Source organism: Pangasianodon hypophthalmus, chromosome 28 (genome assembly GCF_027358585.1).
Source record: "Pangasianodon hypophthalmus isolate fPanHyp1 chromosome 28, fPanHyp1.pri, whole genome shotgun sequence".
NCBI classification, from domain to species: Eukaryota; Metazoa; Chordata; class Actinopteri; order Siluriformes; family Pangasiidae; genus Pangasianodon; species Pangasianodon hypophthalmus.
This window is the reverse complement of record NC_069737.1, coordinates 2,669,072-2,692,530: the sequence shown is the minus strand read 5'-3', so window position 1 is coordinate 2,692,530 and position 23,459 is coordinate 2,669,072. Positions and strand designations below refer to the sequence as shown.

Below are 23,459 nucleotides of genomic sequence, written 5' to 3'. Positions count from 1 at the left end.
TCTTGAATAACTAAAGTAATATGCATTACCAGTGTCATCATATAACCAGTATGTTGTCGGATTATCGATTCTGATTGGTGAGAAGGTGTTGATTAGTTTTCTATAACAGCAGCTCTCACAGTAGTGCAGCTGCAAATCACAGGTTTATATTAATGAGCTCGTTCTAATAAGTTATGGTTTCTATAGTAACAACTAATTCGCAGGGCCTCCTCATACAAAAGGATTATAACTGTGTGCAATCATTGATATTCTGTAAGGACAGGTTTATTTTACATTCATGGAATGAGTCTCCAGTATCAGCACTTTGTAACAGTTCTAATTAGAATGCGTATTAGTATTAGAATGAGTGCATTAATTGTATGTATATTCTGATATTGAGATACTTTACCTCTTATTTATAAAATTAATGTCTTAAAATGTCTACCTTTACATTTCCTCATTGTTTTCACTGCCTTTATTTCCCCTCCAATGAACAAAGCGAGGCCTTCCAGGTTCCCAGTTTGGATCTATATTCCACAGGGCTCATCAAGTTGCTTTTGTTTAATATGCTCATCTAAAAAAAAAACCCACAGAAATGAGAAAATTGTCACCGGATCACTAATTGCAGGGCAGGTTTTTGTCGCAGGAAGAACAGATGGTGAGCGATCTCCCAAATTGACGCTCCCAAGTCAGTGCTGCTAGCTTGGCACACCGCGATCTTGTGTCCTCGGGAAACTATGCTGTAACTGATCCTGGCTTCACACTCAAGAATGTTTTCCCACATGGTAATGAAATGACTGCGGCGCTGGAACACAGCTTTATTCGGGGGGACACCCCCTTATCAAAAAGAGCAGCTGTGTTCAATAGCCCCAGCGATTTAGCGAACATGCGCAAACATGCAATTATGATGTAAATTAGAAACACAGAAAAGGCGTCGACTGCAGCTCGGCCCCCAGATGAAACCAGTGACCGCCCTTTAATGTACTCTAAACGCCTGATAAGGGGGGGATTAACGGCTTGCAGCCAGTGCTTTGGGAGCCATTTGCTGCTTTGAATGGGAAACTGATTACATATCAGCAAGCCTCCATTATGTACGAGAGCCATCCAAATTATAATCCGACTCCCATCAACTCTGATAACACTCGGCACCATAACCCTTCATTAGTCTATCTATCTCTCTTTCTTGCTCTCTTCTAATGCTCTGAGCTGATAAAACATCTCTCACGCTCTCTTCAGTTTCTCCATTCACATCAATACATTCCTCTACAGACACTAATAAGCCCTTGTTTACCTTTTCATATAAAATCAGGGTCATCAATTATTTTATAAAACATGATGGATGCAAGGAAATAAACAAATCCTATGCTTTATTCAGGCATCAAAATCACATGACCTTTCAACTAGACCTTGCATAAACCAGGTTAACCCCTCAAGGCTTATATTTAAGCCATTAAATATCGTGTCTAAGGGTGCTTTCACATCTCTTATGTCTGTTGCAGAGACCAAATCAGAGCAAAATTTATACTTTTGGGTCATTTGCTATTTGGTTTGGTTTCTGACTGTACAAAATTAAATGAACTAAATCATTGGACAGAAATACAGCCAAATATGCTTTGTTGGAAAGGCTGACAAAGTCATGTGAAGTCAATTTTAAATCCACTTATCAATTATTAACAGCATTTAACTCCGTGTAACGTCCATGAAAAAAAGTTGGAAAAAGCACTGACACTGGAGACTCCTTTCAAAAATGTTATATGTCTCCTAACAGAAAACTTCAGCATATCATGGATTACACAAGTTTTTTTTTACTAGGACTAGGAAGTATGAGCATATCACGCCAATCTACATTACACTGGCTCCCAGTAAGATTCCGCATCGATTTTAAAATATTACTCCTAACCTATAAAGCATTAAACGGTCTCGCTCCGCAGTATTTAAGCGATATGTTAGTACCTTACGTTCCGCCGCGCCTACTTCGCTCTAAGGATGCAGGCTGTCTATCAGTACCACGCATTGCCAAAACTACGGCGGGGGGCAGAGCTTTCTCTTACCAAGCCCCAAAATTATGGAATAGTCTCCCAGTTAATGTACGTGAAGCAGACACGGTCTCAGTGTTTAAGTCGAGGTTGAAGACTTATTTATTTAACCTAGCATTTAGCGACTAGTGTTTTTATCAAAGGAGTAGATCTGGGGGACTCGTGGATGTTGAGTTTTATCTCCACACGGTGACTGTGAGTGTACCTAACCACTTTCCTTCTCCTTCTGCCGAGCTACACTCCTGAGCTGCCGGTGATCCAGACCCCCCTACGCTCTGGACCAGATGAGCATCACTCCTGAGCTGCTGGTAATCCAGACCTCCCCCCCGCTTCACTCTGGACCTGTCCACTGGCAATGCTTCACACTGCCACGAAAACGCTTCAGCTGTTTTCCATGGACTACACCAACACACATTGTGCTCACACACACGCACACTACAGTGTAACCCCATATGAGGATGGGTTCTCTGTTGAGCCTGGTTCCTCTCAAGGTTTCTTCCTATCACCATCTCAGGGAGTTTTTCCTTGCCACCGTCGCCCTGCTTGCTCATCAGAGATGGCACACACACACACTTCACTTTACTTTTGTTTGTGTAAAGCTGCTTTGAGACAATGACCTTTGTAAAAAGCGCTATACAAATAAAAATGAATTGAATTGAATTGAATATTTGCTTATGTGGTGCGTTCAAAAACATATCTAAATCACTCAACTGTCAACAAGGAGATGGTGGATAAAAAGTAATCTACAACATGTAGTCTAAGCTAGGGCTAGCAAATGTAGGCTAAGCTAGGGCCCATGAAGGTTAAGGTTAGGCTAAGGGGCGGGGTTAGTGTAATTTATTGCATCGTTAAGAATTTATTATGAGATCATACTTGCACCATTCTTTGATTCTTTGATAGCTATAGTCATCTTTCAACACTTTCTTTCTCTCTCCTGTGTCAAAACCACATATCTGTACATATTTCCAGTCAGGTATGTGTGTGTCAGTGTCTAATATAAGCCTGTTATAGTGTAACGTAAGTCCAGGGATGCCAGCAGACGCTCAAGGACAGGGGGAAGATGCCTCGGGAAATGGAGTGTGACTGAGCGTTGGAACAGATTAGTGGTTCCTGCCACTGCCAGCATTATCCCTTTGGACAGGTGTGAAGCAAACTCACTCCTTCAAGGCAAAAAAAAAAAAAAACCCTGTGGGCCGTCACCTCCTCACATCAGCAGCGGAGAGGGGACGGTGTACGGCTCAGGTGATTTGTTGTTCAGGGTCAGAGAGTCAGGACAGGAGATAAGGATGGCGAGGAGTGGAGGTAACCAGCGAAGACTCTTAATACAAGTTACAGATGCTGTTTTCACTCCTTCATTATCCTATTTTTTAAACTTTGCTCACTGGAGGGAAAAATGAAGATGGTAAATACAGGGAGAAAATAAAACGCAGAAGACTTCATTTTATGAATAAAATGTATTATTATTAATAATTAGTGTAAATAATATAGAATATTAAACATTATTAATGAACCATTTTTGAGACTTTTTCCCTCCATTCTAAAACCTTTTTTTGTTTTGTCTGTTTTCATCATCTTATGTTTATTTATTAATATTTATTTATATGTTTAATTATTAATAATTTTTTTTTTAATTGGACAAATATAAGTAATTAGTGAGAAAGTGAGAAACAATTTATATTTACATAAATTATATACTGTATAAATACGGTGCATGTGTATTATCACCTTTTCATCAAATTCAACTGAGAATAAAATAACAGGAATTTTGCTTACAACTGAGTGCAAAAGTTTGTACCCCCATTCTTTATTACATCTAGTCTGCCTGTGTAATCATAATGTGTGGCTGATTGAAAGCTCAGAAGAGAGAATTTTAATATAAAATTTCATAATTTCATACTTTCTATGCATATTAAGCTCAAATAAATAATGAATTCTCAGAAATAGACTGAAAATGAAAGAAAGAAAAAGAAGAGAGGAAATCTTACAGCTTTTTGTGTCTAGCTCTAAGGATAGTTTTAGGTGTCAGCTGTCCTGCAGTGCGACACTTTCTGTGTTTCCCTTCTTCCTGGTAGCGGGAAGCTGGCAGTCTGAGCTCAGGCTGAGCTTCACACCCGCTGCCTGTGCTGATCTGTTGATTGGCCTCACACAGGGCCTGAAAGGGGCCTGGCATTGGGACAGCATGCAGATATACTACTGCCAGAGCTGTACTTATTCACAATAAAATCCCTGCCTACAGACAGCTCACTTAGGATGTAAGAGCATGATAACAAAATGAGAGATACGAGTTAAAATACGCTAAAGCGATGTTTGCATTTAGCCGTAAAGAACCGACTTGTTGGCACTCATTTTGCCCAGTTACTATTTTTCTGGCCTTACAATAGGATTTTCCCACTTTGGTCCAAAGTTACTCTAACAGTACCATCTCCAGAAACCCCTCCTAGCAACAACGCAATGCCAAAATAGGAATTTTGTTTTATGCCAAATTTCTCACAACACAGTTTGATGGATGTACAATATTTAAGTCATCCTAATATAACATAACAGGCAAACAAAATACTCCTGAAGTAAGGAATAAATCACTCCGTGTCATGCTGTTAAAGGAAAATAATCAGTCACACAGTGATGTGATCATTGTGAATTTTTTTTTTCTTTATTAAAGAATAACACATCATGCTTTTTTAAATCCATTTATAGTTATGTTTAATTTTGTGGAATGTCCTGAGCTAAGTTCTTCTGTTATCACTTATGTTACAGCAGCTATAAACAGTCATTCCTTCACCAGGCTCTCATTTCTTCTCTCTTGTGAAGTTAATAAAACAAAAATTGCAACTTGTCATGTTATGGAGAAACTATAACGCGTAAACTCCTCTTTCCTGAAGAGTGTTGGAAAAAGATTTTGCCTCTGACTGTTACAAAGCTCTGACACTGGAGACTCCTTCCATAAATGTTAAATAAACATCTCCTTACATCTCCTTATATTTATGTGAATGAGCTGTTACTGTAGAAATGATAACATATTACGACATGATCATTAATATAAACCTGTGATTTGCAGCTGCACTACTGTCTGAGCTTCTGTTAAAGAAAATTAATCAACACGCTCTGTGCCCAAACACAGTCAAGCCACAAAAGCATTCAAGACAACAAATAACACATTTGTTGTAAGTTCAGTCATCCAGCTGGTTATTTCTATTAATAAAACTTTGGTGTGAAATCTACTAGCAAAATCCAATCGTATGTTATTCATGAAAATGTCAATGTGCTGAGCTGAACTGATTCTCAGATCATGATCACAGTAATAAAGGTAATTGTCACTGAATATATCCATCCATCCATCCATTTTTTGTACTGTTTATCCTACATAGGGTCATGGAGGAGCCTGGAGCCCATCCCAGGGAACCAGGGGCACAAGGCGGGGGACACCCTGGACAGGGTCACTGACTGAATGTTGGAGTTGCTCATGATGTCATTACATATTTTTAAATATTGGTGGCTTAAAAGGTACAGAAGAACACCCTGATTCTGAATCATTCATGTTTTTTTACTTCTCTGTCTGTCTCGCTCATGTCCTCCGTCGGTCTCACCGTCCACATGCACTCAGCTCTTCATTAGCTCTCCATGACTACATGACGACACTTGTGGAGAAATAGTGCCTGAAACAAGTGTTTAAAAATAATGGCGGCCCTTATAAATTCCACTCGAGAGCACCCAAGGGTAAAATTAGATAGAGACAGAACAACCCCCGAATGCAGCCATTTTCCATGATAGCACAGCAGGGGAGTGGAAAAGGATAGCGAAAGGGTCAGCAGGTTTGCAAGGAGAAGCGTGTGAGGAAGTACAGTGATGGGAAAATGTAGAACCTGTCACATTGTGTGTCAAGACAAAAGTCAAAAATTGGGTTCCATATTGACAGGAGTCCATCAGAAGAGAAGACATAATGGGGTGAAGTGAAAGGTCTTCAGGACACAAGGCACCATTTTCCACTAAATATCATTCAGTGAAGAAGTGTTGAGTGTGTGAAGTTTACTGCCTTAAGGCTGTACTCAAGGTTGAGTTCTGTTCAGTGGGGTTTTACATCAAATTGCCAAGAAAATCGGCATTATTTTGTTAATTCAACAATTCAAAATGGCAAATTAAAAGTGCAATAAAAATGGCCTACATCTCACTCACACATTGTGATTTCATGACCTTGAATGAGTATCTTATTAATTTGTGTGCATGAGCAATTGTCTGTGCACGATCCAAAAAAAATAAAATGCAAAATATTAAAATGTGCTGGATCAAGTGCAATTTCATAAGCTGCTAAATAATGAGGACGGAAGTCATATTTCATTCTTCAGTCCCTATTTTCTATCCCTGAGTTCTTCCAGGCTTAAAGGTAAATGGTTGTGTTTAAAGAAGGTGGTCTAGATGCTACTGGAAAAAAAAAATGATTTGGATGTTTCTATTGAAAAAAAATCAGGCAACCTTTGGAGGCATGAGCTACGTGCAGGTGATTTTAATAATATAAATGGCACAAACAGAAAAAAAACTGTGAAACTGATGTGAAACCAAGTTGAATTCTTCAGTGATATGGTTTAGGGCAATTGTTTGGGACTTGCTCTTACTGTAACCATGTAATCACCTTTTTTGTTTTTGTTTTAAGCTATACATTTAAAGTGTGAGGTGATGCTATATGGTGTAGCGTTGCTGCTTCACAGTTCAGGGTTTCCTGGTTCTGAGCGTGGGTTACTGTCTGTGTTGAATTCAACATGTTCTCCTTCTGGGTTTCTTCAGGGCTGTCTGGTTTTCATCCCAGCTCCCAAACCATGCGAGTAAGTGTTTAGGATAAAATTGCCCTAGGTGTATATCTTCTTGCGTCGTCCTATCCAGGGTGTATTCTCGTCTAGCGCCCGGTGTTCCTGGGAAAGGCTCAGGACCATGATCCTGACCAGGATAAAGTGGTTAGTGAAGATCAATGAATAAAAGAATAGTCCTTTAAAGGCCACTTTGATGAATGTGCACAGAAGGAGCCTTTGGTGCCTCTGAGGATCCCTGAGACGATCCCGAGGTGTGACTCACATACAGATTAGAGCTGAAAACCGCTCAGCTGATTTGCTTTAAAATGTGTAACAACCTTTTCTGGGCCTCGACTCATGCCAACATCCCTAAACCCCCAGTCCATTGTCTTACCAGCCGTCCTGGCACAGAGAGAATGGCTGCTAACCGGTTTGGAAACAGAATCAGCAGGGATGTGAATATACGGCCCTGTCTTATAAACTATTTTTCCTCATTTGCTGTTCACAAAGGGATTTATTTCTGAAAACAACGTAGGGAGAGAGGGAAGTGGAAAGAGGTCATTCTTTCTGCCTCATGCTGTAAGGTAATGGGCTGATCACGTCTGCTTATGCCGTGATGACCGGACAACATGAGCAGACCTTTTCGTTAGTGGGATTGATGAGAGTAGGAAGGAGGACAATGTTGGGAACGTCAACACATTTCTCATAGTTGCTAGACAGTAATGTGTGCATTGCACAATTCATGGCAACACAATACTGTCAAAAACAACAAATAAGGTTACTTTTCCCGTCTGCAATGGGGCCTTTGGGCCTCACTTTAAGTCTGCCCTGAAAGAAGGGATGGTATATAATGTTGCTGTCTATACTGCATAAGAAGGAGGGAATGTAACGATATAAATGTAATGTATTGCTTATTGAAAGCAATAAGCACAGTAATAGAAGAAAGAAAGGATCCATTTGGGATTTATCCTGTTTTTAGCGATCCCTCTCATTTCCCAACAGGTTTCCAAATTGAATGCTGTTATGTTATGTACTGCTCAAACCGACAGTCCGGTGCTACCTATTAAGGCAAATGGAGCACATATCCTATTACCTGAGCCTATATAAACTTCCCCCAGTAGGTTGCACTTTTATACTGACCTACATCTGACTTGAGCCAGACAACATCCCAATAATTCAGCAGAAAGTATTCAGCCAATCCGAGCAACAGCACAAGCTACTGTATAATTAAAGAAATAGGAACAGATCTTATTGAAGTGTTTTGCACTGTAGCACACGTAGAATCTCGAAACACCAATCAGGATTCTCAGGTATTAATTCGTTTTCTATAACGGCAGCTCTGACAGTAGTGCAGCTGCTAATCACAGGTTTATATTAATGCACTCGTTCTGAACCTTTGTTTATTGGTCATTGATATGGCGACATTTTCTATAGCTAATTGTAAAGTAAAAAAAAAAAAAAAAAAAAGGGCAAAATGGTGTTTCTCAAGTTTGTGTTTTAGGAATGCCATAGTTCTTTTTCTTTCTTTCTTTCTTTCTTTCTTTCTTTTTAAATACGATTACAGTAGCTCCTCATTTTAAGAAAAATGAACAAGAATTATGTAATTAATGTTTTTTTCATATCCACTTTTCAATAGTTGCAACTTCTGGCTAGAACTTTTATGTCTATTTGTATTCTATTTGTATTACCCAGAACTCTCCATTAACCAGTCAGCGAATTTTCTCTTACTTTATGCATTTTGATGAAGAAAAATCTGTAATTATGTGACGTACATTACAAAAGATGCAGCGTCCAAAGGGGTTGTATATTTGTATTTGCTTCAGTAATAAAATTGGGTCTGTTTATAGAGTATGCCTTATAAATAATTTTTTTTTTTGTATTGATGTTAGACTTATGTTAGATGCACTGTTTTAGACCCTCAAGCTACAACTGTTAAAACCTTAAAAAAGCTGTTAATCTTTCCTTAACTCCATTATAAGTACAATCTTTAAATGCACATATTATTATTTGAGAAGTGTATTTAGTATAAAACAGGCTAACACTACATGATGCTCAGAAACCTCTGCAATACACCCTGCATTGTCTCTCAGTCAGGTCAGAACGCAGGAGTCAGATGGTTTCGCAGGATAGGAAGTCCGAGCATATTATTTTGGTCTTATTCAATTTATATCGGCTTTCTATTAAGTTTCATATTGACTATAAAATCTTGCTTTTGACCTTCAAAGCCTTTAATGGCCCAGCTCCAGCATATCTGACCAATCTCTGAAAGACATTACAGTCCATCACAATTACTTCATTCAGCTGATGCAGGATTACTGCTAGGCTAAGATCACTCACCACTCAGAGTGTTTGTATATAGAGGCTCATCTGGGGAAAATTGTTTCAGAGAATATCAACAAGCTGTACCAGGACGTTTACAGAGAAAAAAAGAATCTACAATTCTAGCCTACAGCTTATTAGGTATTTATTATTTATTATTAATAATAAATATTTTATTCATTTTTACATTTTATTTTATTTAAGGATGAGCTAGAATTGAACGTTTTTAATTTAAAGAGTGATTTTGTTTTTGCGGATTGTTTACTTGTTAGAGATTTCTTTTCATTTTGTTTAATTGGTTTCTTAATATGGCTTCTTTCTATTCTTATTTATTTCTGGATTTATTGATCTATTCATTAATTTAATTTAATTATTTACTTGTGTGCTTGTTTGTTCTATTTTACATTCACTTGCAAAATATTAAAAATTATTTAATTGCTTTAATAGTTAATTTTTTTTTTTTTTTTCAAAAACAAAAGGCCAATTATTGAAGTTTCATAGCTGTTTTTCTCCAGTGCCTTATACACATACTCAGTTATTGTAGCTGAAATTAGTTCTGCAACAACTGAAGACTGAAGCCATCACTTTTATGACGAATGCATTCAGGGCCTGTTTTAATTTCAGTCAGCTGAGAGCAGCTGTTTCAATTTTTATAACAAAGGTAATTTATGGAGGTGTTTATAAGGATTTATGACAATACGAAATCTGGGAAACGGAAATGATGCCAGTTCTACTTGTTCACTGATGCTACTTTTGGATACATGAGCCGAGATATCCTGACCATCATTTTTTTTTCCAAATATATTTCACTGAAATGAAATGGAAATGTTTTATTTATGCTACTTTCTAACCTTACAAAGCTCATGTTGTATAAGAAGCCAGTTTAATAAATGCAGTCTGTCTGAAGATGTCGAAAACCTTGCGGAGTGATTTCCTCACACATTGAACATCACGATTTGATCAAGTTGTTGGATAGCTACATGCCACAATGAAATGGATGTAATCCTAACCAATTTAGTCTGAAATCAGATTAGGTGCTCCTGCGCCACAGTTGGAAGGAAATATTTCAATGCGATTCTCTCACAGACTTTATTAAAATGCTAAAACTTTACTCCTGATTGAGATCCATGGAAAACAGAAAGAAACATATTTCAGTTCCGAAAATATTCATGCCATCTTCACTCAGTCACTGACTTTTGGTGGCATCGTGGTCATGCTGTGTTCTTCCTTTTTTTAATAATGGATAATTTTGGGATTTTTTTTAATCACCAAACCCTGATTCATTTGTTCCAGACTTGTTTTGATAGCTCCTTGGGCTTCACATTGCTGTTTGTTCAGGTATGTTCTCAAATCACAGGTCAACTCCATTCAACTAAGTATATGACTTTTGATGGCAACTAATTTAGCGGTTTTACAGCAAAGGGCGTGAATACATATGCAATCACAACTTTTTATATATTTTTTAAAGAAAATAATTTTGCAAACTATATTGATTTTCCCCGTCACTTCAATATTATGGGCTATTTTGTGTACATTCAAGACAAAAATCCCAATTAAGTCCATTTCAGTTCCAGGTTACAACATTACACTATGTGGAAAAGTTCAAGGGGGTGAATACTTATGCAAAGTTGTCGTATATAATAGTAAAAGTCAGAATGTAACCATGTGAAGTGTTTTCCCAGGCCATGTCAGCCTCATTTGCTAATTAGCTCACAGTGCTTCTTGTCAGCGCTAATTTATGTAACGTAAACAAGCATTCCTTTGACTAATATGGTTTTCGATCAGATCTTCATCTGAACATTGCAGTGTTTTAAAGTTCAATCTCCTGATTAACCTTTCTGATCGACTAACAAAGGTCAGACATATGAGAATGTTTGATATGATGGTTGCTCTGGTTTGCTCTGGTCTACCCTGATTTATATATCTGAGAGCGGATCGCTGTGGAAAAGTTGCTGATTGGACGTTAGCGAGCGTCAGCTTAATAGATCTCATTACTTTTTCTGCGCACGTGTCACCATCGCGCCGTCTAGATGGAGCAATCGGCTTCGTGTTTATAGAAGCTTGCGCTTTTTTATTAGCCTATAAAACAAGTAAATCGTAAATACACACTCATGCTGACTCGCCGTGAACTTCCCTTTATGTGTGCGGCTTAAATGTGACATTAACCTCTCCACTGCTGTGCTGTAAAAAAGCTTCATTAAGAAACGATCAGTCAAAAGTGACAGGTTGAGAGAATGCTAATAAGGAGGTGCTGTTATAGGAAAATAATCAATGAGGGGGGGATGGGTGGCGTGATGAAGCCGAGTTCCTGTTACCACCCCTAAGTGTGTTTTTTTTCTCTGACAGCATGTACTGGTGTATTTTTATTCCTCTTATACCTACACTTTTCCTACAATTACAATTTAGAATTTATTTAATAATGATGTGGCACTTTTATCTGCTTATAGCTACAATTAATTTTAGAAAATTTTCACAAAACAAAGTAGTTCGTGTTATCACTTACGTTAGAGAAGCCTCCCTTTTTCCTCTCTTGTCACGTTACTAAGAAACCATAAAGTGTAATCTCCTTTCTCCTGAAGATGTCGGAAAATTTCAAGTTACATCGTGACTGTTACAAAGCGCTGACACTGGAGACTCCTTCCATAAATGTTAAATAAACGTCTACTTACAGAAACCTTCACCATATAAAAGACTTCAAAAGATATAAAAAAGATATAAAAAATTTTTCTTTGTTAAATACGAACACATTTATTTTTATTATTTATTCATTAATTATTAGCCTTGATTACGAAGATCGTCTGCCGCACCTGTGATTGCGCTGTTACTATAGAAACGATAACGCATTGAACAAGCGCATTAATATAAACCTGCGATTTGCAGCTTCGCTACTGTAAGAGCTGCTGTTTTAGGAAATTAATCAACACCTTCTGACCATGTACGGCTTTTGCAATTATTTTCTCAAGCCACTGCTGTTCCAGGGAATGATATTTTGTGTGAGATACTTTGGTTCTTGGTGAACACTATTTGGAGGAACTGCAAACATTCTGTGTTTTTATTACTGTTATTCCATTCTTGTCATCGACTCAGTCCAAAATGTGAATTTCACGGTTCAGCGCTCCCCTCGTGTTAGTTCAGACCGGAGTGAACCGGCGGCGAGTGTATACATTCTGTTTGTTCTACGTGACAGCAGAGGAGCAATTCAGGTGCTCGACAAACAGGAGGATGGCGTGAAAAAAACGAGAGAACCAAACAGCTATGTGACTTGCAGGTCATAGGCATGCGTCATAACCTCTTATTCATGTGCAAAGAACGTACAGCTCTCTGCAGTTCTAGCTTCTAGAACCAAGAATAGAGGACGACAGGGTTTCTTGGCATCATTTCACCACCATAACAACATCTTAAACGAAGTTCTTGTCATGATCGTTAAATAACATGAGCGTTTTTTTTTTTTAAATTACTGTTACTGAAGTCTTGATTCTGATTGGTCAGATGGTGTTGATTAATTTTCTATAACAGTAGCTCTGACAGTTGGTCCAGCAGTAAGGCAAATCACAGCTTTATATCAATGTGTTCATTCTAATATGTTTTCATTTTCATAGTCACATCTCAATTACAGGGACTTGTGTAGCGGACACTCCACATAATCTACCACTAATTACAATAATAAATGGATTTGAAAAAAATATTATGTACTGTACAAAATGAGATGTGTTTGAATGTTTTTTTTATTGTCGTTCTTTATTCTGTGAATGTAGCTTCTTCAAGAAAGTATATCGTCAACTCTAGCGTTAAGATTACAAATGTAGCTATTTTCCTTGTTACGTTTGCCACTATTTACTAAAACGCAGCTTGTCAAATTACAGAGAAAAAAAGCTGCAAAAAGTGTAAACTCCTTTGTGTAACTTACACAAAGTTACAGCTTTACCTCTGAATGTTACAAGGTTCTGACACTCCTTCTATAAATGTTAAATAACATCTTACAGAAAACGTCACCATATCAACAATCATACATGTTTTTAATTCAGTAACATGGAGCATCTGCCGTACGTGTCCCTGCGAACGGGCTGTTACCATGGAACCAATTAAACACTACTGTCAGAGCTGCTGTTCTAGAAAATTAATCAACACCTTCTGACCAGAACTGAGAATTCAACAGGACTGTGCTATAATCCATTTCAGTCTACAGTATAAACAGAGGGAAAATAGAAAAAAGTAAAAAGCAAAAGTGTAGAAAAAAACATGCTGGCCTGTGGAGGTGGATGTTGTAGTTGAAGAAAAAAAAAAAGAAGATTTACAGTGTCAGGGAATTTAAAGTAGAAGCCTACACAGCACACTAATCTTTTCTTCCTCTCATTGAGCCCTAACTCTGAGCTCTCTCATCTTGTGCAATCTCAGATAAAATATTTATGATTCTCGTTAATGCTCAGTGTTAAAACCTTCCACGCGAGGAAATATTGTGGGGAGAAATCCCACCTTCGTTAGGTAGAGCGAATATTTCCGAAACTCGCATTTCGTCAGCTTATTGTGCCTTCACGCTGCTTGGAGCTTGTAGAAGTGCAGCTCTTTTGTCTTTTCAGTTGTCAGGTTTGACATGCTGCTGTATATTTCAACACTTGTCATTTGGCAGATTTAAAACTCAGCTCATCTATCACTTTGTTCCTGTCTTTCAGTGTGCTGCTGAGGCTGAGATTCAGCTTGCTGCGGTTTCTTGTGTTTAAGAGGTTTAGTTTGCTGCACTGCGATCTAATCTGGTGCCTGTTGGAAGATTAGCTCCGACCCTCTGTGCCACCAGAGCCTGCGCTTTTCCGGCTGTAAAAGAAATAGGGCGTGACGATAAATACAGCCAGGGATCGATCTCACTCGATCGCTGATAGCGCTGCCGCTGGGAACAGGAGGTGGGGATGGTGGTGGGGGTGAGGGGGGGCTTGTCTATGATCTACAGCCTGTTGGACTGACCTTGAGGAGCGAACAGACCTCGATGACATCATACCGTCCCTTTATGTGCACTAGGGGTGTAACCGAATACAAATACATTATTCACAATGAACAGATAATGCGTTCTAAACAGATACGAATACAGATACAAATAAGAAGCTCAAAAAAGTTGTGAGTGATTTGGAGGTTTTTACGTTCATGCAGTTAGATATGCAGTTTACAGGACAAAGCAAGATCATATTTTCGTAAACAGAACTAAATAAATTCATTAGAAAATGTCACAGGATTTAAAAAAAATACAGGACTTTGAGTCCAACATTTGCACCAACGTCTCGGCTATTCTAAAGAGCTTTTCTATTCTAAAGACGGCAAAACCTGACTGTTATCGCTTATATCTTCAATTATTTTTCTTCGATTAAACTGCAATGTACTTGTGCTAGCAATGACAACATCCTCATGTGACATCAGAGCAGAAGACAACTGTTAACTTCTCATGGAGATAAACAACAATACAGCACCAATCAGATCCCAAATATTTCAATATAAACATTTTTAATATGATTCAGGGTGGAGTCTTACTTCATATAGTCTGGGCTAGAAAGAGTTCAGCCCCATATCATTCTTACTTTCTCTTTGTACTTTAAGATCGTTGGTGCCGGTGTTGTTCTTGGTTCATAGTCAAAAATAATTCAAGCCATTTGTTAACAGCTTTGTAAACATCTTTGTGTATTTGTTTCTTGGAAGACAGGTAAGGCTTAGCCCTACTAGACCATGTATACCAGCTGGCCTTGCTGGATCAAGATCTTCGGGGAATCTGGACAAATTCAGGGCACTTTATGACGACTTTCATATAAAAAGTTAGGAATAGAATTCCGAGCTGCAGGGAAACTTAGACACCTTCCCGTTCTTGGCAGCAGTGGATCCAATCCTTTACACATGGGTGCGATATTGACCAAGTGGAGCTGAATCCAGATATTGATCAGTATACGCTGTTAGTCTCCCCCCATCACCCCCACCCCCACCATGGACCACGATGCTGGTGTCGAATCACCCTGGCGTTTTTTTCAGAGGCTTCTGCAAGTGCTTCTCAATTCTCTGAGGGACAAAAACGGGTGTCTAAACCTCCCGGATTGTCCTCGTTCGACCTTGCGCGAGATACTAACTGTGACACTTTGAAAGTATGCTGTGTCAGAAAGAAACACTGTAATACGTGGTTTTCTCCACAAACCAGACCTCAGTTTGTTTCCAGGAAGTGCTACACCACCTTACCTTTTCATCTCGCAAACCAAAAGTTGTACTTCTTAGGTTACAGTTGGACAGACAATAATTTATTACAGGGTTTATTGCTATGCTCAGATCAATAGGGACTGTAGACGTCTTTGGATTTAATTATTAATCCCTTTAGATAGAAACTAGCTTCTAGCTTTACTTCACACAGAAAAAGGAGTGTAGAAATGAAGCAGGCTTAATTCAGAGCTTTCCAAGCTCAACTTGTCATCGAGTACAACAAGCATGAGCCGTGGACCTGTCTGACCATCTGATCCAGTGTTACACAACACATCGTTAAGAAGAGCCTTGGACCCTGTGCTCACGAATGCCTGCATCCTCCACCACGAACCGCAGGAGCTGACTGTAAAGCTGCACATCAAAGTACATACGATTCCAATGGTACAGCTCTTTCTCGCATGAATTTAACCCTAGCACATCTCCCATGTATTTTAGATGTGGCACAGGGCAAGGATCTGGCTCATTCCCTAAAAGTCCATACCTTCTAGCAAGATGTTTGCAGCATGATATCCACAATTCTCAAAATTGTCTTTCCAACAAACCAAAAGATTTTCTCACAAGAAACTGAGATATGAGATTCCAAGTAGAATCTATTTACGAACACTGAACTATCCAAACTATCAAATGTTTTGGTGCGTGGGTCTGAATTTGTAACCAGTGAGTAGTCACTTGGGTCCTAACACCTAACTGGAGCTAGATAAGCAGAGGAAAAAATTGATAACCGTATATCCACAGGATGAAAAGAAAAAAGAAAAGAGAAGCCAGAGAACATTTATTTTCCCAAATGGCTCAGAGTAAAAACAACTCAAAATGGGCCAAAGAAGACTCTAAATTGAATCAGAGCTTGCTAAAGTGTTGGACTTTGATGAATTTGTTGACGAATTAGCAAGCTGAGAAACCAGAAAGAAGTCAGTCGCTTAAAGTAAAACTGTTTTCTGCATAGCACCGAGACTACTCAAACCCTCAACATAGTAATGTATGTGCTTATGTTTTGGATTACAGGGCGGGGCATTTATGGCTCTAGGCATTAGTTAATGTGTAGCAGGGTTGGGAGTGTGGCTCTGCCCAGTCATCCAAGATTTACTAATCCATCCCTGGTGAACTGGTTTGGTGAATATGTTAAAAATGGTAAGTCCAGTCCCTAGTCAATGCCACAATTATGACAGGATCATGAGATCATCAAATGTTCTTTGGGTAGAGTCCTAAATGGGAATGGGAAAACTCTGAAAAACATTCAAAATTGAACCTGTTTCTTTAACAGTGTGTGTTTATAGATCAATGTCAGGGAAAAAACCTCACATGTGAATCTAGCCTTCTTACTGCTTCCATATCATTCCAGCTATAACACTACGAAACACTCTGGAATGTCTGAAATCTGTTCAAGGTGCTCAAATTTACTCCGTGGCACAACCACCGAAATTCACCTTCAGACCCCAGAGTGTTAATTACGATATTGTGCTCCAGAACGCCAGTGTTTGTTTTCCTCAGAGGAGAGTGTCATGGTTTAGCGCACCACGCGTGTGTCGTATGTAATCAGCGCACGTAAAACGAAGAGAACGTAAGACAACACAATTCCAAATCCCAGAACCGCCGTTCTGCGTAATTAATGAGAACAGGGACACACCGCACATGACAGACTCGAAGCTGAATGCTGAAAAGCATGAAGGTGCCATCTTCGCTCTGTCCTGACGGCTTCTGTCTTCATTTACACCCCGTGACTTGTCATGCTCATGCATAAAGCATTAGAGCAAATGAAGCAGATGCCACAAAGCCTTTAAGGTATCATGAGGACTGATTCCTCAAGCCAATGTCGCTAATAGTGCAAAGAGCAAGGTCACATTGTGTGACGTGCTTATTAGCACCTTAGCATGGATAACGTGTTCCCATCAAACTAATGTTCGTATGGCTACATAAGACCTACGTAAGTGCTTTATGACAAGCGACAAAGTTACAGAAAGATTTATACATGCTCTACGCGAAGTGCATATTAGCATGTTAGGATGGAAAAAGTGTTCCCATAAAAACGTCATTGGCACTTTAGTTATAGCCGATATTCACGTGGCTACATAACACCTTCATAAGCTCTTAATAAACTCTTCATAGGCTCTTCCAGCCGTCATGAAACTTCGTTGTCAGCATTAACTTTAAGTTGACTTTATACCTGGATAAATTGACATTAGTTGGTGTTATAACACGTGTTAGTCATCTGACCAAAACTTACTCAAGTATACATAAATGTCATTAAGGCGTCATGACTTTGTTATAGGCTTTCATAAAAATCTTAAATCACTTTACATAAGGGCCACAGAAATTATACATAACTGCCTTGTTACAGTGTAACGACAATGTCACTGTCAAAACTCACTATGTACAACACTAACAATGTTATAATGCATCATAACACGATCCTATGTCACTTGAAAAATCTGCCAAAGCCTGTTATAATAAGCATTAACAAATGTTTATGCAGGTTTAAGTCAGTAATGAAGGGCTTATGTAGATATCACATAGGCCTTTGAATGCTTTAGTCTTTAAGTGAAACTGACAGAACACCTATGTCGATTGACACAAGGTTGTGTTATGGCACATTATAACACTGACACAGTCAAAACTCACTATTTAAGTGATATAATGCATCATAACACAACCTTATGTTAACATCTGTGACTCGACACAGGTGTTATGTCAACTTCACTTAAAGACTTAAAGACTTAAAGACTTAAAGACGTAAGGTTGTGTTATGAGACTTTATAGCACTGACATAGTCAAGCCTCACTATATAACAGTGTCATAATACAACTTTATGTCAGTTGATGCAGTGTTATGTCTGCTTCAAATTTAAATCAATCACAATTGACACCTGTTAGAATAAATGCTCATAAATGTTTACATAGGTTTACATCAGTTGTTATGAAGGGCTTATGTAGGATTCATGTAGCCTTTGGGAAGCCAGTCTTAAACAAAGTGTTACCAAAATTTTCTTTTCATCTTATGACTTCTTCTGTAGATGGACACCAGCTCTTAACATTTAACCAGTGAGAGATTTACAGCATGTTGACATATGTTTGTGTTATAATACATTATAACAGCTACAGAATGAAGGTCTAACAGTAACAATCATTAAACTGTAGCAATATAATTATGCTTGTAATATAATATGCTTATAATTAATATAAAATAATATGCTTATAAATAATAAAATATAATTACGCTTATAATTTTCTTCTGGCTCTTAGGTAACATGAGTTTTTATAAAGATTTTTATAAAAACCTACGACAGTATTATAAAACTCTAATGACATTATATATTATGTATATATTTTGTGACCCTAAATTAATATTAATATTAATAGACTTTTCAGAATCAGATAAATTATGATAGCACAGTTGTCCAGATGCTCTGGTGAGAGACGGTGAGAAAGAGATATTGCCGGAGGGAAGGAATAATAAAAGAGATGACTAACCTAACCCACCTGAGCTCGGCTCACACGGGTCGATATCCTCGTCATCGCTCGGACACTCGGCAGACGCCACCAACAGGTCATCCGTCGTCTGGGGAGGAAAAACAAAAAGAGAACGATCTTGAAGATTTGTGGATGCACTTGGGTAATAGCTCTTTTTGATTCCTCCACATACACCAATAATTATTGTAGAAATCTTATTACTGTTTTTTTTTCATCCAAAAAATCTGAATTTCAGTGTTGCACATTGCTGCATACAGCATGTGCAGAGTATTTTAATCAGCCTTTAATTTAGACTTTTGATTGTGTATGATAGTAAAAGAGATGACCTTTGCCATCATACACTTTCTATGAAGGACATATGTATAATGTATAATGACTTATGAACACATTCACATGTTATAATGCATTCGTAAGGCATTATACTAAACATTATAATTCTTTATGAAAAGGCATTAGCATTGTTGATAAAATGCATTCATTCATTAATTGTTGAAAGAATCCATTATAAGCAGTGCTTATAACACATATCACCATTATACTCTTCTCATAATGCACCCTGCAAAGTGGGGCTTGGTGATATAACCGGTTATGAACAGTAATTATAATGAGTCATGTTAAAGATTCATAATGCATAATAATGATTGTTAAAATTATTTATAAAAATGCGTTACATTTTATAGCAATGTGTATAATGCCTTAGGAATGCATTATAACATGATATGAATGTGTTCACAGTTTATTATAGATATGCCCTTCAGAGAAAGTGTCACAGAGACAGGGTCATAATTACAATTCTTAAAGACGCTGCTGTTTAGTTAAAGATGGAAAAAGTGTTCATTTGTCTGATTGCTATTATAGCACATCGATGTTGAATGTTTACAGCTGCTGTAACGTAAGTGATAAGAGGAGCTAACTTGTTTCTGGACATTCCATGACATTAGCTATAACTACAAGTGGATAAAAAGTAGGATGTATCATTCTTTAAGAAATAAACAAGTAGAACTCGATGTCAACTGCGTCAACTTGGATGCTTTTGGCACTAACGAGTCTAGTCTTTCTTCTTATTAATTTATATGCCTTCAAACAGGTAGGAAGCTATTGAAGAAATCCTATTTGAGATATTTGACCTTGTTGCGACCTTCCAAAATCGAAGCAGTTCATCTGCTGGTATGGCGACGGCATGAAAATAGGCAAAGTGCTGTAGTATAAGAGGAATAAAACCATTCAGAACATGTGGTTGTAGGAAATTAATCAACTTTGGAGTACTGAAAATAACTCTTAAGCAGATACTAAGAACCAAACTGGAATGGTTTGGTACCGGATCAATGGCTAATGGTTAAAAAAAAGCACAGTTTGTGTTTTCTGTTGCCAAAATTTCTGATACTTTAGCAGACTCCATTACAGCTGATTATCAGATATAAAAAATGTTCGAGTCCTGTAATAAAAGTGTTCTGTACAATAATCACTCCAGTTTCTCTCCAGGAGGTCAAAGATCGTTTAATCATCTTCAGTAGTTTACTTCACTGTAACAACCGCTTCTGTGTCGTATAGACGAGCAGATGTGAAGGGAAATGAATTTATGCAGGAAGTCCTGTAACGTAACCCGCGGCAAGAAAACAGAACAAACAATTCATATCTCATAGAACATTGACTTTAATGATCTAGATTCTGTCATGCAATGTCAACACTGAGGCAGCGAGCGCCGCAAATCCGATTCAGTGACCCGGCAAAATCAGCACTATTAAATTAGCATTGAATGTGGAGAGCAGTAACTACCCAGAATGCTTTGGGGACCGGTGAAGTAGGTGTTCTTTTAACAATACTGATTTTATTCAGGCCTCATCATGCCAAACCATAACCTAATTTTGCCGTCCTTGGTGGAGGTGAAAGGAACGTCTAAAAGGTAAGGTTCTGGAGGTGGCACCACTCAGGGGGAGGAGGTTTATTTTAGTCCACCTTTGAGCCTTATAATATACCTTATACCTTTCTCTGCAAATCTTACAGTTCTAGAAATGAAGTAGGAAGCAGGAGCCAGGACAGGAACCCAACAACCGAGTGCTTAGATACTTTGAAAAATTTGATTCCTTATGGGTTCTTTGGTTGTCCCTCTGGGGGAACTTCGGGAAAGTTTCTACAATAAAGTATTTCCAAATAGAACCCTTACGAAGTGAAGAATCCTTATTTATCCAATGAAACCTTCAAGAACCCGTTTTTTTCTAAAATTGTACCAAGAATCAAACATTTAACCCAGCTGAATACCTGATTCTAGGTATTAATAAAAAATTTGTGACCAGTAATTGGGAGCATCACACATCCAGTTACATACACTCTTGGTTCTTGGTTCTTTAATCCTTCATTCCATTCTTAGCTTCCAAAAAAAATGGCTAAAGGTTCATTAAATTACCAAAACTTGTTGTTTTTAAAAGCTATTTTTAAGAGTATACAAGAGAGCATGCCTGATGTACGGTTTCTGTGGATAGTTAAAGGTTCTTTGTTTTCGCTTTAATTTGCAAACTTCTTTGAAAGGTAAACGCTATGTTGTAGAAGGAGAAGGTTGTTTCCCTAGAGGGAAAAGCCAAAAGATTCTTTAGAGTTCTACACTCTTATAAATAGAGTTCTTTGAGGGGTTCCATGAGGGCTCATTGGATTAAGCGTTCTTAGTTTCCAAAAATGAATTCCTCAAGGGATATTTAAGGGTTCAGTGCTAATTAATGGTTCTTAGCTTTTACTTGGAACCATTGTAGGGTTCTACAGAGGCACAAAAGATTGTTAAGGGTTCCCCATTCTTAGAAAAGAACCCTTCTGAAAATGTTAATTAAGGGTTTGTCCCATAATTAGGGGAATTAATTTGATAGGGAAACAGTCTTGTGTAGGGTTCTATGAACTTTTTTTGTTTGTTTGCCAGACGGGCCAGAAGAAGGATTCTTTAGGTCTCTATATTCTTGGGGAAAAAAAAATCCATTGGATAATGAAGGTTTCATGCCTTTCAAAAAAGGATGCTACTTGGAAACATTTTGATAGTAAAACACTTTGGTTGGTTGTAGGGTTCTACAAAGAACCTTAAAGATCTTGCCCAAAGGGACAAGAGTGTACTTTATTAGCAAAAAGTAAAACAGCGCTAGTCACTTTTGCTGTCAGTGTTTTGTTGACATGAAATAAATCCAAAACAACTGAGATACAAATTGCAAAAATACCTGGAAATGGGAAAAATGGATGAATACATAAAAGAAAAAGATTAAATAAATCCCACAGGGTTCCACGTTACACAATGGGAATCAATGTACACCTTCTGTTTTTTTAGCGATCCCTGCTTGTAAAGTGTAGTGTTGATTTTGCTGGAGGGTGTGTGTGTGTGTGTGTGTGTGTGTGTTTGTGTGTGTTTGGGTGGTCTATCTGTGTGTTCATGCCAGAAGAAGAGGCTGCATTGGATGTAAATTTAATTTGCCATGCACAGGGCTGAGATACAGTGTCGACCGTCCAGATGGCAAAGCTGGCGCATCCTGGAGCGCCACATCCATCACTCCTCCGATGTGATTTGTTTTTCCTGGCGGGAGATCCCGCTACACTGTGCCCAAAGACAGAGGTGCTGGATCAATATGGCTCTTCTCCCTCCCTTCATCTAGCCACCTAGTTTTTCTCTCTAAATCCCTTTGTATCTTCAGAAGAAAGGACGTGGTTTGTCTTAAAACATCACAACCGCGCTTCTCACCTGCTTCACTTTTACACGGTCTATTTTGCTTTAGCGTACGCTTCTCAAACAAGCGCTCTGTGTTTTATATTTCAGTAATGAACTTGTGCTTGAGTGGTTCCTTCACAGCTTCAAGCCAGATCACTTGAGATGAAGAGCCTTACACAGCTACACAATTCTCTATCTTAAGAACGTTCTCTGACAGCTTCATTTGACCCGAATTACAGTCTCTGACCTGACTCATCAAAGCAATGACAATCCAATCTCTTTCTTTTTTTATAAGCATGGCTCCAAGTTATAAACGTGCATACAACATAAATCTCATGACTCAAAGCTCAGGGGTTTTGACCCGATGACACTGGTGAACCTTCACGTTTGATTAAGTTTCATTTTTATAGTGCTTTCCACAGGAAAGTTTGAGGTTTTCAAGGTTGAGTTAAGCGTATGTAGTGAGGATTTAATACCCAAATTGTGCATATCTATCTACAGGCTTAAGCTCTATTCAGAAGTTACACATGTGGGGGGTGGAGTTTGCTGAAAACAGAGGTGTGTCTCAGTTATATTCAATTCTGACCTTAAGCCCATTTTTCTTGTGTGATATCTCAGTCTCAAAAAGACAGCTCAAGCATAGTTTTAACACTACTGATGTTAGCAAGACAAACAGCTTCAGCCTTGCAATATACAAACTTATTCCAAGATTGGCCCCACCCACTTTCAGGGAGGAAACTCTGGAGAAGTACACATTAGAAGTGTCACCAATTATTTTTATACAAAACTAACATTAACCTAATTAGAAAGCAATCATGGATTTAGTTTCCCTGCAGCTTAAACTAGCACAACTTAGCAAGAGATCTGACAGCTCGATCTTTGACAGTGTTAAAAATGGTTAGAAACAGCTACGGTTGCATTTTAGCAAACACTCAGTAGAGTCTTGAACAGGTCTGGCCTCATTAATCTGAGCAGTCCTGGCAGA

General features: G+C 38.3%; 1 protein-coding gene across 31 annotated transcripts in view; it reads right to left on the bottom strand.

The window, feature by feature from the left end:
- The window catches only part of LOC113545749 (neurexin-1a), a 314,140-nt gene that overhangs the window by 4,141 nt on the left and 286,540 nt on the right, over positions 1 to 23,459 (bottom strand). For 20 of the 31 annotated variants that reach the window (XM_053231012.1, XM_053231020.1, XM_053231016.1 and 17 more), the window contains one exon: positions 18,799 to 18,886. In XM_053231012.1, coding sequence (XP_053086987.1) covers positions 18,799 to 18,886 — 88 coding nt within the window. The remainder of the gene's footprint in view (positions 1 to 18,798; positions 18,887 to 23,459) is intronic. The other 11 variants (XM_053231013.1, XM_053231024.1, XM_034301110.2 and 8 more) reach the window with 1 other exon arrangement.